General features: G+C 44.3%; 1 protein-coding gene across 42 annotated transcripts; it reads left to right on the top strand.

Annotated features, from left to right (window-relative positions):
* The first annotated feature begins 1,982 nt into the window (after nt 1-1,982).
* LOC123129144 (putative disease resistance protein RGA4) lies at nt 1,983-12,005 on the top strand. Of its 42 annotated transcripts, none has more exons than XM_044549364.1 (15): nt 1,983-6,106; nt 6,203-6,422; nt 6,932-7,122; nt 7,393-7,564; nt 7,735-7,767; nt 7,913-7,981; nt 8,386-8,528; nt 8,626-8,801; nt 9,264-9,444; nt 9,508-9,608; nt 9,711-9,956; nt 10,039-10,125; nt 10,241-10,589; nt 10,866-11,239; nt 11,390-12,005. In XM_044549364.1, exons 1-2 carry the CDS (start codon nt 2,119-2,121, stop codon nt 6,205-6,207), a joined length of 3,993 nt encoding a protein of 1,330 aa, XP_044405299.1. In that variant the 5' UTR covers nt 1,983-2,118; the 3' UTR covers nt 6,208-6,422; nt 6,932-7,122; nt 7,393-7,564; nt 7,735-7,767; nt 7,913-7,981; nt 8,386-8,528; nt 8,626-8,801; nt 9,264-9,444; nt 9,508-9,608; nt 9,711-9,956; nt 10,039-10,125; nt 10,241-10,589; nt 10,866-11,239; nt 11,390-12,005. The 42 variants fall into 42 exon arrangements, 37 of the variants coding, with proteins under 37 accessions (XP_044405299.1, XP_044405298.1, XP_044405295.1 ...); XM_044549363.1 differs by having other exon boundaries at nt 7,383-7,564; XM_044549360.1 differs by having other exon boundaries at nt 7,342-7,564.
* The last annotated feature ends 6,064 nt before the right edge of the window (nt 12,006-18,069 follow it).

The raw sequence follows: 18,069 nt of genomic DNA, 5'->3' as shown, positions 1-18,069 counted from the left end.
AGCATGGTACTCAAGGTTAAGCTCTTAGTTAAGGCGTTTGGGTTTTGCTGCGTCTAAAGCTGATACTTCACTTTTCATTTATAGCAAGGCAAACATAGTTATATTTGTATTGATATATATGTTGATGACATTATAGTTGCAAGTTCTTCACAAAGTGCCACTAATGCTCTCTTGCATGACCTGAGTTCAGAGTTTGCTTTAAAGGACCTTGGTGATCTTCACTTCTTTCTAGGCATTGAAGTCAAGAAGATTCAAGATGGCATAGTACTTAATCAAGAGAAATATGCCACTGAACTTCTAGTTCACATGGGGATGAAGGATTGCAAGCCTTCACCTACACCATTGTCTTCTTCAGAAAACTTTCAGCCTTTGAAGGAGAGCCACGTAAAGATGAAGAAATCACAAGGTACAGAAGTGCAGTAGGTGCTCTACAGTATTTAACATTGACAAGGCCAGATATATCATTTGCCGTTAACAAGGTTTGTCAGTATCTACATGCACCTACTACTGTACATTGGACAGCTGTTAAAAGAATTGTATGGTATATAAAACATACTGTGAGCTTAGGCCTTCAGTTCAGACGTTCTAATTCCACCCTCGTTAGTGCTTTCTCTGATGCTGACTGGGCAGGATGCAGTGATGACAGAAAGTCAACTGGAGGATTTGCAGTATTCTTTGGCTCTAACCTTATTTCCTGGAGTGCCATAAAACAAGCTACAGTGTCAAGGTCAAGTACTGAAGCTGAATACAAGTCACTAGCCAATGCAACTGCTGAGATCATTTGGTTGGAATCATTGCTTAGTGAGTTGGGAATTAAACATCATCGTGTGTCATGTTTGTGGTGTGATAACTTGGGAGCCACCTATCTCTCTGCGAATTCAGTGTGCCACATATTGAGATTGATTTTCATTTTGTGCGAGAAAGGGTTGCAGAGAAGAAGTTGGACATACGGTTTATTCCCTCCAAAGATCAGGTTGCAGATGGTTTTACTAAAGCTCTACCAAGCAAACCTTTTGAAGAGTTCAAGAGAAATCTTAATGTAGGATAGTTGAGATTAAGGGAGGGTGTTAGAATTAGAGATAAATACCAATTGTAATCTCTTTTGTATCTCTCCCGTATCTATCTCTTCTCCTAGCGACAACGTGTAACGACCTGAATCCTAGCGATCGGGCTTCTATCCTTGTACGCCATGGCAAGGCTGTTTCTGCTTCATATCAATAAATACCGACGCGGCTCCTCGTTGAGGAGTAGGAACGCTTAAACCTTACACTAACATGCATCGATCTCTTCTAGTCATTTTTTTGTAAGAATTCTGTGGCTCAGCCTGTTGGTTGCCTCCTCGAACCCTCAAGTTCACGGCGAAGAATCGTCAAATCAAATCCTTTCCTTTTGGATCACTGAACCCCACTTGGCCCTGTGGAAATTATAGTGGAGGAACCTGCCGAGCTACTGTCAGTGTCGCTGAACCCTACTTGGTCTAGTGAACATTTGGCAAGAAGAATCTGCCCAACTAGCTTGAATATGACAAGACCACCGCTGGCTGGCCACAAGACGAAGCCATCATCATCAAGCTAGGCATCTTCCACACGAGGTCCACTATAGTTGTTGTTGCTCTATTAATGCACAATAATCGACTAGCTGCTCGTAGTTCAAGCTTTGATCTAGCCTAGGAAACGTCATCCTGCTTAATTACTGCTTGCCTGCTTCACCATGTCATTCATGCGGTAGCTATCTTCTTATCAACAACGAGCGAAGGAGAGGTCACTGAGTGAGCAGCACCTTATCTTCAAGAAATAAGCATGCATCCTTTCAAGGTTTGGCTGCCGACTGTACCAAGCCACCGATTTCTTCCTCCAGCTCAGGAAGAAAGAGACATTTTTGTTCCTTCTAGCTGCCACTACCTTAACATGGACTGGTCTCCAATGGTACCTGTCTTGTATAGCTAGCCTAATTTGACTGGAATATGAGCACCAACACTATAAAACGAGGACTCATCACTGCCTCTTCCAAAGTGCGTGCACATTGCATACTCTCTTTCATGGTAGACCCTCCATACACCCACCACACACACCAATTACCGAGGCACACGCGGGCGTGGCCATACGATCGTCAGAGAAGATGGAGATGGCTATCGGCACAGCAAGCTGGCTCGTCGGCAAGGTGCTGAATAAGCTGTCCGATGACTTGGTGGCTGCATATGTGGCCAGCTCCGATCTCGGCATCAACTCCGAGCAGATTAGATACAAGCTCCAGTACATGCAAGGGCTGCTGCACGCGGCCCAGGAGAAGGACGTGAGCAGCAACCCTGGCCTGCAGAGCTTGCTGGAGGGCCTGAGCAAGAAGGCTGATGAGGCTGAGGACGCCTTGGATGAGCTCCACTACTTCATGATCCAGGACAAGTTGGACGGCACCAACAAGGCAGCCGCGAAGCTTGGTGATAGCCTCCGTGCTCATGCTCGCCATAGTCGCCATGCTGCTCGTCGCACCATCGGTAACTGGCTTGCACCCTTTTCTTCCTCGTCTTCACAACATGATGATGGCGGCTATGTTTCGAAGTTGAAATTCGATAGAGTTGCCATGTCCAACAAAATCAAGTCAGTGATAGAGAGCATACACAACCTATGTGATCCTGTCTCTGACTTGCTGAATAAAATCCCAAATAATAACAGAGCTATCACGCGGCCTCAAACAGGTTCAACAATTACAGAGGATAAACTATATGGGAGGGGTGCCATTTTTGACCAAACTGTAAATGCACTCACCAGTGACACACATCTTGGTGAAATCCTTTCTGTTCTACCTTTTGTTGGCCCTGGAGGTATGGGAAAGACAACATTCACCCAACACTTGTATAATGATAAAAGGGTTGAGCAACACTTCACTGTCAAGGTCTGGGTATGTGTGTCAACCGAGTTTCGTGTGCTAGACCTCACTCGGCAAATCCTTCGATGCATACCTGCAATTGAAAAAGAAAAACACAACTGTACAGTTGAAACAGCCAGTTTAGACCAGCTTCAAAAATCCATTGCAGAGAGACTGAAGTCCAAAAGGTTTTTAATTGTCCTGGACGACATTTGGAAATTCAGTAGTGAAGCTGATTGGAAATACCTATTAGCTCCCTTCACAAAAGGGGAAACCAAGGGCAGTGTGGTTCTCGCCACAACTCGGTTTCCATCTACAGCACATTCGGTGAAAACAACTGATCCAGTAGAATTGCATGGCTTGGAGCCTGATGACTTCTTCGAGTTCTTTGAGGCATGTATATTTGGTCATAGCAAACCCAGGCATTACAAAGAAGACTTAATTAATCTCGCAAGAGATATTGCAAAGAAACTAAAGGGTTCGCCCCTAGCAGCCAATACAGTTGGTCGTTTATTGAAGAAAAACATTTCTAGGGAATATTGGGTTGGAGTTCTTGAAAATAATGAGTGGAAAAATTCAAAGAATGATGGTGATATTATGCCATCTTTGAAAATTAGCTATGATTACCTTCCTTTCATTCAAAAAAAATGTTTTTCATATTGTGCACTCTTCCCGGAAGACTATAAGTTTAGATATTTAGAAATTACTAGATTTTGGAGCGCGATAGGTATCCTGTCAAAAGATAAAAATTACTTAGATGAACTTGTAGACAATGGTTTTCTCATGAAGAAATCTGATTGGCCAGGTGATCAATACTATGTGATGCATGATTTATTGCATGAACTATCCAGGAATGTTTCATCACGAGAATGTGTCAATATAAGTAGTTCAAGTTTTAGTGTCAAAGACATTCCACAATCGATTCAACACTTATCAATCACCATAGAGAATATATATGATGAAACTTTTGTGAAAAAAATGGAAATATTGAAGGGCACGATAGCCGTTAGAAGTTTGCGAACTTTGATGATTTTTGGGTCACATGATGCAAGACTAGCTAGCGTTTTCAAAGATGCATTTGAAGAAATAAAGGCTCTCCGAGTATTATTTATATCAATGAACACTCCGAAATCCTTGCCCAAGAGCTTTTCGAAACTTATCCACCTCCGGTACCTTAAAATTAGTTCACCATATGGCTCAAAAGAAATGACATTACCTAGCACACTGTCTAGATTTTACCACTTGAAATTTTTGGACCTCCTATATTGGTATGGAAGTGAAATATTGCCCAAAGACATTTGCCACCTTGAGAACTTACGTCATTTCCATTCCACCAAAGAACTCCATTCCAATATCCCCAATGTTGGGAAGATGAAGTGTTTACAGGAGCTAAAGGAGTTCTATGTTAGGAAAGAGGGTGATGGGTTTAAATTGAGAGAGCTTGGGGAATTGGGAGAGCTAGGAGGAGAACTCTGCATACGTAATCTTGAAACTGTGGCGTCCAAAGCAGAGGCTAGTTCTGCTGAACTGAAAAATAAAAGGAATTTGAAAGTGCTGGAATTAGTTTGGAGTACAGATCACCAAACGATATATGATGATGTTCTTGATGGTCTTCAACCACACCCTAATCTTAAGGTGCTTAGCATTGTAAATCCTGGTGTTGGCCCTTGTCCTAGATGGTTGTGTGGTGACATTAGCACAAAAAGGCTGGAAGCTCTCCATCTAGAGGGCCTATCTTGGGTTACTTTTCCACCTTTTGATCAGCTACCGCACCTCAGCAGTCTCACTTTGAAGAATATTGTTGGGATGCACGTGTTTGGACCTGGCTTTAGTGGTGTTACAGAGAGAAGTTTCATGCACCTGAAGAGAATTGAGTTTGGTTGTATGCCAGAACTTGTCAAGTGGGTCGGGGAACCTAATAGCCATCTGTTTTCAAGGCTTGAAAGGATCAAGTTGGGAGATTGTCCCCTTCTCTGCTGGTTCCCCTTCTTGGAGGGTTCTGACTTATTTACCAACCTACGCAGTCTTGATATTGATAATTGTCCCGAGTTATCTCAGTTCCCTCCCATGCCTCACAGCACTACACTAACAAATATGTGTTTGAGGAATGCTAGCTCAGTTATGCGATACACTGGAAATGATTTCACTATTGAAGGGCATTGCGGTGCTTTGGCCTTCCACAATATGGATAAAGTAGAGGTTATGAAAATTACAGATGTGTCGCATATTTCATTTTTAGACCTCCAAAGAGTAAACTCATTGACGAGTGTACATTTTAAGAAATGTGACCGCATGTTCTCTATGGAATTGGAAGACAACCTTGTCCTCTGTTCAGTTCAGAATCTTGTCATAGAGGAGTTATGTATTACTAGTGAATTGTTTTCAAAGATGTTGAAGTGTTTCCCAGCTGTTTCCCAATTTACTATCAAAGAGTGTAAGGAACTTGAACTTCTGCTTGGGGAGGATGGAGGACTCTCGAGCCTCAGGATGCTCCAATCATTTACAGGATTCAGCTGTGGGAAGTTGTTCTCTCGGTGGCACGAGGGAGAAGTAGGTGGAGGAGCTCATGCCATCAAACCTTTCCCTACTTCCCTCAGAGAACTTGATATTTCCTTGGAGCCAAGTATGCAGTCAATGGGTCTGCTCTCAAACCTCACGTCTCTCACAAGTCTAAGGCTGATAGGTTGTAAAGAACTAACAATGGATGGGTTCAATCTGCATATCACAGTCAACCTCAAGAAATTGACTGTAAATGCTATGTATTTGAGTCAAGAGAAGAACTCTATAGCAGGGGGTCTGCTCTCAGAGATTGTAAGGAACAAATTGATGCATGCAGATTCTTTCCAGCTGGAAGAATTTATGGTGGATAGCATCTCGGCAGTGCTTACTGCTCCCATTTGCAGTCACCTTGCCGCTACCCTCCACACATTGAAGTTCTGCGATGATCAACGAGAGAGAACCTTCACAGAAGTGCAAGAGCAAGTGCTTCACCTCCTCACCTCCCTCCAACATTTGGAATTTCGATATTGCGGAAATCTTCGGTCCCTCCCTCAAGGGTTACCTTTCCTTTCTTCTCTCAAGACACTACATATATACGGTTGTAAGAAAATCCGCCGCCTGCCGCCCAAGGAGGGCTTCCCAGCTTCACTGGACAAGCTTCAAGTATGGTTTTGCAGTCCGAAGCTAACTAAGCAAGCCAAGAAATTGAGAGGAAGAGACCCATCGTTTTTGGTACAAGTACAAGGTATGTAACCCACGCAGGAGGTCTTAATTTGAGATGATGCCTCCTCATATGTCTTTGCTTCTGAGAACTTACAGGCTAACATGCTTTTGATTGCAGAGTAACCTGTATCAGACTGAATGAAACTAGGGAGGAGCAGCGAGAGAGAACCCATGCGCAGGGGATCTGGAAATGGTGGGAATCTTTGCCGCTCCCTCTCAGATCTCAGGGTTTCCTGCCTCTCTCTCCCGCCCGTCGCGGCGGCGCTGGAGCGGAACGTTGGCGGCCATCCGATCTGTTCTGCGCGCGCGTCGGTGGATCTAGGTCACCATGTTAGGAGGTGCAACAGCGCCTCACATTCCCCTGAATTCTTATGAATTTTTTATGCGTTGGGCTTGTAGATTTCCCGGATTTGTCCGTCCATGGTTGTGGGCTTGTGGGGTTCAGAAATATTTGATGATTTCTCAAAAAATACAAGTCAGATGAGTTTTTTCTGTGCTTGCTCAATTGGCATGATTTCCCTCTTGCCTTATTTCGTATGCATACTGTCTAGAGTCATGTTTTTTTTTGTCAATTTCAGATTGCTTTTACCACGTTTGTCGCATGGTCTGTCTACAGTCATGCGATGCATATTTCATGCCACAACACCTGAATTATAGTATGGCGTATCTAATAAAGGCAATTCACGCCAGTAAAACCGTCATGAGAAGAAATACATCTGTTGTAACTATCTTTAAAAAAAGGAAATAACATGCATGAGCACATTCTGCACACTCATTACTCAATTCACAAAAAAAAGGTGTGTGCTGACCTTGTTTTTATCTTACTGATGCGGTGCGGGGTAAGCAGCAGGCAAAAGGCGCGAGTGGGCAGCAGGTCCGCCAAATATATGGGGACACACATTAGGCGTTCCAGCCAACGGTGGCGTCATTGTCGCCTGTAATGAGCGTGCCTTCCCTGTATGCCGCCCTTGTTGTGATACGAACGCAAGGAAAGGAACCAATGATGTCCCCAGTGAAGACAATGCAAGAGGCTGAAAGGTTTGTTTCTATAGATGCAACCTGTCGATTTGTTATGTGATGTGTGTCTGAAAATAAGACATGGAATTCTGTGCTTTGTGCTTGCTTTATACGAGCCAAAGTTGTAGCATACTAGTCGGTATGCTTGTTTCTCAATATATAAAATTTCACTCATCCTCATCGTATTCTGTTAGTTTTGTGACTGCTTATAAATCATGATAATTAATTTGATGTGTACAGCACTTGCTTAAAAAGTTTAGGTGGCCCCTGAATTCAAGCAGATGATTTCAGGGAGATGAGGAAGAAGACGTTGATGACCTGGACAATGAGTTCAACTATAATAGGTAATGGAATGGCAAAGGTCAAGAGTAGCAGGTGTAGGGTCAAGGAGAAGATATTGATTTGTCTTCATTCTCGCCATGAACCTCATCATCTTATTTCTCGATTGACAAGTGGGCAACAGGTAAATATTTATCATCCAGGCACTTGCTTCTATTCATTTGAGACTTGAGCAGAACTCAGAATGGAGAAGAATATGGTCCCTGGGTTCCATTTATTGGGATTATGTTCCTTTTTTATTTTGTTTTCAACTGGTCAGATGCTCTTTTACGAAGGCTCAAGTTGTTTCTGTAGGAATGCCTTGCTCTCTTGTGCATTAATGCACTGGTAATATTCTTCTGACTTCTAGATAGACTTCTTAAGAAACATGCACGTAACCCGCCTCCAGTCTTAATTTGAGGTGATGCCTCCCCATTTATGTACCTTCTGAAACCTGACGGTCTGCATGTTTCAATTAATTGTGGGCTGGTAGATGTATCCTGTCAGCGTTGTGGAGCTAGATGCATTAGGAATAGGTTCACACATTCAAGTCAATCTGCCGGTAAGTACCAAAAACCAACTTATGTTTTTTAGATCATTTTTTTGTTCACACTGCATGCAGCCATTTGGATTGCTTCTTCGTTAATTTACACAGAATTTGTAGCCCATTCACATGCTTCTGCGTCTAGAAATTGAACTTGTAGGAAAATAACTTCTTCTTTGCAACCCCCTCGCACCAGTGTGCATAGATTTTTTTTTATAATCAGATCTAAATTCCACATAAGGCTTTACTAGTTTTCTTCTCTCATATTACATTGCACTTATTTTTCGAATGGCATGTTAGAATTTGCATGTAACAGCTGCATGCATGATTCCACTTCTGTAGGAACTCATCAAGTGAAAACTTTCTAGCTGAAATATTGAAAAGGCGGTAAATTCAGCAATCTTCTGTTTTTCTTTTTTCAGGACTAGAAACAGTCAGAAGAATGGGCATTTGGCAGCTTGGCATTCAGGACATAACTCAAGTGAGATGATAACAGCAACAAAAGCAATTGTCTTGATAATTTGAAGGAACTGTTGTCTCCTGTATTTGACCACAAATTCCAAAGGTTAGTTGGTCAATCTTTCCATCAAAATGGGCAATCCGATCTGCCAAATGCCGGGGTACTTGCATCACACTGGCATGTGAACTTGCTTATCATTCAGGCATTCGTCTCAATTTCTGAAGCCCAACCTGGAGGATTCAATCATTCATTCAAGGTGTATAATTTCTGTTCTGGACTATAGGCGGCATAATCTCTGTGCTCCTTTTGTTCTCCTAGCTCAATGGTGGAGTAATTGCGCCAAGAGAAGTCAGCAAGTTCACCATGAAGCAAACAAAGGTGCTCTACTGCACGCAACAATATTTTCTGTTCTTCCCATGAATCATTGCCTTGATTCAGTTTTTTTAATTCAGTATGTACGGAAGAACAAGTATTCAAACATGTATTCTGAACTTTGACATGGTATCACATTATGTGTTCAGGACTCGGCTACTATGTTGGTATGCATTTGTTTTGACATTAATTTCATATGCTTCGATGGCTTTTGATGTGTTTTTATGTACCCAATTCCGCAGTTAAGTCTCGAAGTGCAATTGTCTTACATGGTGATGTAGTTGTTTTGCTGTCCTGATTTAAAGTAGGCATGCAAACTACCACAAACACAAGTAGTAGTATGTGGCAACAGTTCCGTTCTAAACATAGTTTATTTAGCAAATCGGTATTTACAAGTCTATTTTGTTCAGCATGTCTCTCTATTGCCAAATGTCAAGTGCCAACCTGTCCTCTATTTGTACAATACAGTGGAATGGCAGCCTCTTGTGGCAAGTTCAGTGTCACCTGTTTCCCCAATTCCGGTATGTTGCTCCCTCTGTAGCCACACTTCTTCCACAAGTTGCTCGACGCGGTCTGTTGCTCCCTCTGTAGCCTACCGCTTCCTCCGTATTGAGGAGTCTGGGGCCAACCTGGTGAGGAGTCTAAAATGGTAAATATCAGTAAAGCATCATTTCATCATCTTGTAGGATTTTCTAAAATTGAACTGTGGCAGTTGGCAGATTTGGGTTCAGACAGAGTTCCTCCATCCAGAGAAACGTGTCTTGGTATTTTTGCGAAGCTAATGGCTCCTGCATCTGACCACAAATTCCAATGGTTAGTCAGTCAGCCATTCTTTCCATCCAAATGAGCGATCCAATGTTTCATATGCTGTCTTTTGGGACTTCCATCACACTAACCTGTTACTTGTGAACTTAGTTTAGTCATTCAGGTTTTTCCTCTCAACATGTGGACCTAAACTTGGAAGAATTCATGATTCAAGGTGTATCATGGCTGCTCTGGACGATATAGGCTATAGGCTGTACAATCTTCATCGAAGTCTTCTTTTGCGTGGGGTTTATCCGCCTGGGATTCTTCAAAGAAGAAAGCCTTGCCATTTGCCAAGCAGATTGATGGACCAGTTGCACTCAGAATTCGGCCATTCACCACCATGAAGCAAATTAGGTGCTTTACTTTGGGCCAACAACATTTTTCTGTTATTCCCATAGAATCCGCACCCCGCTGATAGAGTACCTATTTTCTCCAGTGTGTCTATGGAGGAACAACGCCAAATAGCATTCTGAAACTTAAAATGGCGTTCTACTCCATGCCGAGGACTCCGGGATGGATGCCAGTATGTATCAGTTTTGACTTCCTGTGATATTTTATTGCATCAGGAAGATTCAGTATACCAAGTTCTGGAGTTAAACATTCTATTGCTAGTTAACAGCCTGATCTCTTTACTTCAGAGTGGAGTGGCAACTGGCCGGCGAACAATGATGCCCACCGCCCCCGACGCCGACGACAACCCGCTCACCTGTCCCGTCCCACCCGCTCCACGGCGCACTTCACTGGCAGGCACCTGCCGTGCGTTGAGGAATCCAAGGCTGAGCTGGTTCTCGTCCCTTGTCACCATGCTGTGCGTTGTTAGGGCCGATGAGTGCTGGTGCACGCCTGCAGGCTGCAGCCTACACCAAGCGGCTTATCCACGTCTTCCGCGTGTGCAGCACCAGTATGCAGCAGCTCAGCCACCATGACCTGATCTTTCAGAGTCACAGCTCAAGCAGCTTGACGTGCATACTCTGAGCCATCAATGGGGTATCGTTTCTTGTACCGCAGAATAATCTCTAACTACTCCAAATACAAGGAGCAAGTAGCAAAAATTTGATTCTAATCTTGTACTCCCTCTGTAAATTAATATAAGAGCGTTTAGATTACTAAAGTAGTGATCTAAATGTTTTTATATTAGCTTACGGAGGGAGTACCATAGAACAAAAAAATAATCTCTAGTTTAATTTTGGCACGTCTACTCTGCTTCAACATATTTCTTTGCTGCTTAGCACTAACCAGTCATCCTTTGTTTACATATTACAGTGGAGTGGCAGCCACTGGTAGTGACCCAACAAGCTGACCACCGCTTGTTTCCCCCAACACCGGCGACACCCACCCATCCAAGTTGCCGCACTCCCTGCACCTCTATGTGATGCTCACTGCAGACCACCCGTCGCATCCTCTGCAACGAGGAGTCCGGGGGCTGACGGCAAGTGCTGGCACAGGGATGACACTTTCTCTCCCACCTCCTTGACGACCACAGCATCCTCCGCCTACTCTTCCTTGGGTTGCGCACATCACGGGCGTGGTTACAGCCAGAGGCCTAGCTCTCCCACTATGCGGACGAGGAACCTGGCTCGCTCCAAGTGCCCGGCGCCCTAAGATCTGGCAGCTACTCCCGGTCCAGGGCATCACTGGTATGTAGTACATATTTTCAAATATAATTCACTTCCTAATTCCTATGCCTTGATTTAGATTAAGCATACCAAATTCTGCTATTTACACGTGAATAAATTGAATATTTTTTATCCTAGCTAAATGCCTAACCTCTCATCTCTACTTTTCAGTGGAGCGGCAAAACACAAACGGCCCGATGCCGGTGACGCACACGCTCCCTCGACGAAGCACTCGCCACGGCCGGCTCTTCATGAAAGAAGAACCAGGCTGCCCTCCCGTTTCTCACTCGCCTTCTGCGCTCCACTGGACTGGCGAGCAATGGCACTTACTCCATCAATGCCAACCGCATCATCTTCTGTTTGATGTGCCCACATGCTAGCTGCCTGCCTCTGCGACTCTGCCTACTCCCTGCAGCTCCTACCTCGACCTTGCCATCTTCGACTCCAGCAAAGCCTGTTGGGTCCTTGTAGCCGGTGTAATTTGGGTCTGGCCAACAGCGCCCGGCTTGTCTAACAGCAGGGAGCAGCTCATCACCATCAGCCTGTAGCTATTGAATAAACGTCTATTAGACCACATGAATATATATGCGATGATCCATGGTGTGTGGATAAATAGTATATGTATTGATGTATACACAGAAGACACCAAGGAGTATGGTCTTGTTGTGCATATTGATTCAGATGCATCCGATCAGTGAATACCATTTAATATAACTCCTTGTAAACAATTTTGTAGGCGGAATCCAAGACTGGAGAAGGGACACGTTACTGCTACATTCATGAAGTACATAAAGCCTTGTAAATTCAGGCAGCTTATATAAGTCATCTATGCCAAATAGGGTCATTTAAAAACAAGTCATCTATGCCAAATACAAGTCATCTACAAGTCATCTATACCAATTTATTAACACTTTTCTCTGATGCATCATTTAAACCACATAAAATTTCACATTATGCCCTTTCTTTCGTCCTCCGTTACTCAACCACCTCAACAAACTCAACGTGTTACTAATTGACCTAATAAAATTATATTTTCTTTTCTAAGCCAATAAATGTTTGTATATGCTACACATGCTTGTTTGAATTACATAAGGATCTGATATGAATCTATATATGTGGTATGGTATGTGTCATTGCACGATACAAGTTATTAACATGAACCCAAAACTGATTAGCATAACATCAAAATGTATTGTCGAAATGCATAGCCAAAAACATTAATCGACAGAAGATAGTAATGAATGATTAATAATCTTTGTAGATATATGTCATGGCACGATATTTCAACCATCCTATAGATTGATAATGACTATCTTAACAAGGCACGTATACCTCTAAATAAATGGTGACTATGTATTCTACAACTATTTCTATAATCTATAGGGTTCAAATTATTGTAAAAGGTTGACTTTAATACCTCATATATACTAAGCTAAAGGTGCCATGATAGACTACTCTTGGTGGGTTAGAAATCCAAAGGGAGAACCCACATGCCACCTGGAGCACGAGCAACTACATACGATCTAATCTTCCACGTGGCATCGTCACTTGTAGGATATACATGGCCACCACGATCTTCCAACGTCGCTGAGCAAACCATGTCATCGGTACTGTAGATGCAGTTTCTTTGCAGCCCACTGCGCCCAACAGTGGACATGTACACAACCTTGGACCACGTTTTCCCCAAGAAAACAGCATAGTCACCTAGACATGTTACCTCCTCCCACTCGTGGGCGTACTCTGCCGTCGTCGATCCATCAACAAGCTCAAACACCCTGAAGAAAGGCCCGCAAAAGGCTTCACATGATGACGACCAGTTCCTCACCACCATGGCTGGCTTGCCGTGTAGATCAACGATGTTCTTCGGATGCCTGGCAGGGCAGCTGCCTGTTCGGATTGATAATGCGTGGGGTTCGCCGGTGAGCATCGGCTTGCCATCTTGATCAACACCTATTTGGAACCTGACCAATTCCTCGAACATGGTGAGGCCAAATAATTGTCCATTGCAGAATACGATGTCCACAAGCCCGTATACGGGTCCTCCTTCCGTCCACTTGTTGTTCGGACAAGCAATCCTGCATAAGGCGAGACGGTGTCGGGGGGTGATGGTAGCGAGGATGCAGCCGGTTGAGGCGGGGGATTCTGAAAACACAATCTTCCGGATGTCGTTCCAGCCGCCACCTAGGCAGAGTGTGTACATGTTCTTGGCGGGGAGCGGCACCTCAACACTGGAGAAGAGGTTCACGACCGCGAGCTGCATGTCGTGCCCAAGCGCGGCGACCCAGCCGCCGTCATGGGCTCCCACGAACCGCTTGCCGACCGCCTGGCTCGGCAGCGACATGCGGAAGACCCGGCCATCCTCGGGGCAGTACACCTTCGTCTTGTTGTCGTCCTCGCGGGCGTCCCTGAACATGAGCCACGGGAGGACCGGCGGCGCCGCGTGCGGCGAGGTGATTGTGGTGGCTCGCCACGACCTGCATACCGCCGCGAAGCGGGCGCGGTTGAGCGGGCCGGCGACCTTGCTGTAGACCAACTGGAGGAGGTCGTCGGGGAGATCGGACCACTGGACTGGCATCGTCATCCGTGGGGTGCTCGGTTTGATGCTAGGGGTGCGGCGCCGCCGCCGGCCCATGGATGGATCCGCGACGACGATCGACCGAAGACTTGTTTGGCTGAGTTTCGATCGCCGGCGGAGGTCTAGGTTTAATTACCTTTTTTTTTCATTGAAGTTGGGCAATCTCTGAAACCCATCGGCCCAGGCCTGCTATGATAGAGATGATGATTCGGTCCAATAACCAGGGCCAGTGGCCGGTTCCCTCTCCGTAGATAGCTACTACCATGCTGAGGATTCTCAAAAAAAAAAGTCCGTTCCTCAAAAAAAGAAGTATTAGGTTATCCCATGCCACCAATTAAAAACATTAAAATTTTAAAGCTCCGATTTTTCTGAAAAGAATCAGGAATTTTCACAACACATGTGCCTACAAGCCCTAAAAAAGAGTGAACTTGATCTCGTGTGATGGTTTCTTTAATGAGATAGGAGGGAAACCCCCTCTTTCGTTCAAAAAAAAAAATACAAGCCCTAAAAATTCAGATCTAAAATACACTTTGAGGAACAAAAAAAGAAGACAAATCCATCATGAATAGTGTCAAAAGAAGACAAAAGCAAAAAATGACACTATTCACATCTAGATTACTATTTTTTCCCTCTCCATGTGTATTTCAAATTAGATCTGATTTCTTCTAGGGATTATAGACACATCTCTTTTGAATGCTCATGATTTCCTTCAGAACTTTTTAATATCTAAATTTGTACTTGTTGAGTTGGGAGCATATAAGGGTTGGTATCACTAGATATTTTCCCATGTAATCATCTACTCCCTTTACCCAGAAAAATCATCTACTCCCTTTATCCAGAAATACTTGTCGGAGAAATGTATAAAATTGGATGTATCTAGAACTAAAATACATCTATCCATTCTTCCGAAAAGTATTTGCGGATGGAAGGAGTATATGTTTGCACCTAAATTTCCTAGTTTTAATCTTAGGAAAAGAACGAAAAAACCTGGACCAGCTCCATCCTCTGAGCACACATCAAACAATGGTGAGAAACACGACCACACTAGCATATCACTCGCTGGCTATAAAGACGAGCACATTGAGGCCATCGACCAAACTGCACGCACATTACAACTTGTTGTTGTCCTCTGCACTGCTCTCACTCACCACACACAAAGCCAATAGTTCGCTGGAGGAGGTGATGAAGGTGTCTGTCGATGCTGCGAGGTGGCTTCACAGAAAGGCACTCGCGAGGCTCTCTGCTGAGCCGGTAGCCACATTTGTGGCCATCTCCGAGATCGGCCACAACTTGGAGAGCATCAATCGCCAACTGTTGCTCACACAAGGGCTGCTCCATATAGCCTAGGAAAGGGAAGCGAGCAACCATCCTGGCCTGTATGGCTTGCTAGAGGTGCTAAGAAAGAAGACTAATGAGGCCAACGACGTGCTGGATGAGGTCCACTACTTCATGATCCACGAACATCTCGATGTCACCAGCGAGGCTGTCATCCAGGAGCCCACTACCCCGCAGGTAGGCGATCTCCTCCGTGTCACGCCCGCGATGGTCGCCATGCTATTTTCGACCCTGTTGGCACCTCTCCTTAGAGTTTTTCTTCTTGTTTGCCTGCAAAGGATGATGGTTAATTATGCTCCTGTCACTAGTGGTACCCAACACAATGCAACCATTCCCAATAGTGGTAATGTTGGCCAGTCTGTTGATAAGTTGCCATTCAATAGATTATCCATGTCCAATAAAACAAAGTTCATAATTGGGGAACTGAACTACATATGTGATCACTGACTTTCTCGAAATTGCTAACCAGAGTAGCACCGCAATGAGCACAGCCAAAACCCTTAAAAGGCTCCCATGGGCTCAATAATCTCTACTCCTATAAAAGAATCAGTTGGTGACGATGGTGTGTCTACCATTCATAATTCTAACCATTAGATCTGCATCTAATGACTGTAAGGTAAGTTGTGGCCTTTTTGCAACAATAGCCCACTTCTCTGCTCCAAGTTGCAGAAAACCACTTAGTATCTTGAAACCAACCACATCCCTTCCTCACCTCATCAAAACAGCCCGAGGAATATATTTTGAGTGAAACATAATATTTTTTAGTGATATATGTGAAGGAAATATGCCCTACAGGCAATAATAAAGTTGTTATTTATATTTCCTTATATCATGATAAATGTTTATTATTCATGCTAGAATTGTATTCACCGGAAACTTAGTACATGTATGAATACATAGACAAACAAAGTGTCCCTAGTATGCCTCTACTTGACTAGCTCGTTAATCAAAGATGGTTAAGTTTTCTAACCATAGACATGTGTTGTCATTTGATGAACGGGAACACATCATTAGAGAATGATGTGATGGACAAGACCCATCTGTTAGCTTAGCACTATGATCGTTTAGTTTATTGCTATTGCTTTCTTCATGACTTATACATGTTCCTATGACTATGAGATTATGCAACTCCCGAATACCGGAGAAACACTTAGTGTGCTATCAAACGTCACAACGTAACTGGATGATTATAAAGATGCTCTACAGGTGTCTCCGATGGTGTTTGTTGGGTTGGCATAGATCGAGATTAGGATTTGTCACTCCGTGTTTCGGAGAGTTATCTCTGGGCCCTCTCGGTAATGCACATCACTATAAGCCTTGCAAGCAATGTGACTAATGAGTTAGTTGCGGGATGATGCATTACGGAACGAGTAAAGAGACTTGCCGGTAACGAGATTGAACTAGGTATGATGATACCGACGATCAAATCTCGGGCAAGTAACATACCGATGAGAAAGGGAACAACGTATGTTGTTATGAGGTTTGACCGATAAAGATCTTCGTAGAATATGTAGGAGCCAATATAAGCATCCAGGTTCCGCTATTGGTTATTGATCAGAGATGTGTCTCGGTCATGTCTACATAGTTCTCGAACACGTAGGGTCCGCATGCTTAACGTTCGTTGACGATTTGTATTATGAGTTATGTGATTTGATGGCCGAAGTTTGTTCGGAATCCCGGATGAGATCACAGACATGACGAGTAGTCTCGAAATGGTCGAGAGGTAAAGATCGATATATTGGAAGGCTATATTCGGACATCGCAAAGGTTCCGAGTGATTCGGGTATTTTTCGGAGTACCGGAGAATTACGGGAATTCGCCGGGGGAAGTAGCGGGCCTTAATGGGCCATACGAGAAAAGGAGAGGAGGGCCTCAAGGGGTGCCCCCCCCCCCATGGCAAGTACGAATTGGACTAGGGAGGGGGCGGCGCCCCCTCTCTTTCCTTCTCCCTCCTACTCCTTCCCTCTCTCCCCTCTTGGAAAAGGAACGGGACTCCAACTAGGATTGGGAATCCTAGTTGGACTCCCCTATAGGCGCGCCCCTCCTAGGCCGGCGTCCTCCTCCTCACTCCTTTATATACGTGGCCAAGGGGGCACCCCAAAGCACAACAGACAATCTCTTAGCCGTGTGTGGTGCCCCCCCTCCACAGTTACACACCTCAGTCATATTATCGTAGTGCTTAGGCGAAGCCCTACGCCGGTAACTTCATCATCACCGTCGCCACGCCGTCATGCTGACGAAACTCTCCCTCGGCCTCAACTGGATCAGGAGTACGAGGGACGTCATCGAGCTGAACGTGTGCTGAACACGGAGGTGCCGTACGTTCGGTGCTAGGATCGGTCGGATCGTGAAGACACACTCTCCTGCTTCCGCTTTCGGTCTACGAGGGTACATGGACACACTCTCCCCGCTCGTTGCTATGCTTCTCCTAGATAGATGTTGCGTAATCGTAGAAAATTTTTGAAATTACTGCATCCCCAACAATATGTATATCGAAATTAAAGTGTTTTCTTTCAAGTTTATGAACATGTATTATTCTACTTCGAATCCGTTGCAACGCATGGACACATTGCTAGTTTTACAAGATAAATTGCATGAGAGGGGAGCCATTTTTTAGAAAAATGTGAATGCACTCACCAGTAACACATATCACACTGAAACCCTCACTGTTTTGCCTCTTGTTGGCCCTAGGGGTATAGGAAAGACAATATTCTCGTAACACTTGTATAATGATAAAAGGATTGTTGGTTAACTCTTAGGGTCTGGGTATGTGTCACAACTGATTTTGATGTGCTTAACCTCACCCGGCAGAGCCTTGGATGCATACCTACAGCTGAAAAAGAAGGAAACAAAACTGCAATTCAAACAACCAGTTTAGGCCAGCTTCAAAATCCAATGAAGGGAGACTGAAGTCCAGAAGGTTTTTAATTGTCTTGGATGA

The sequence above is a fragment of the Triticum aestivum genome, chromosome 6A (genome assembly GCF_018294505.1).
Source record: "Triticum aestivum cultivar Chinese Spring chromosome 6A, IWGSC CS RefSeq v2.1, whole genome shotgun sequence".
Classification (NCBI taxonomy): domain Eukaryota; kingdom Viridiplantae; phylum Streptophyta; class Magnoliopsida; order Poales; family Poaceae; genus Triticum; species Triticum aestivum.
The sequence above is the reverse complement of the archived record's forward strand: the minus strand, read 5'-3'. Positions and strand labels throughout refer to the sequence as shown.

Bases quoted from the DNA above. Each gene is read 5' to 3' on its own strand.
- LOC123129144 (XM_044549325.1), top strand. From the start codon at position 2,119: ATGGAGATGGCTATCGGCACAGCAAGCTGGCTCGTCGGCAAGGTGCTG.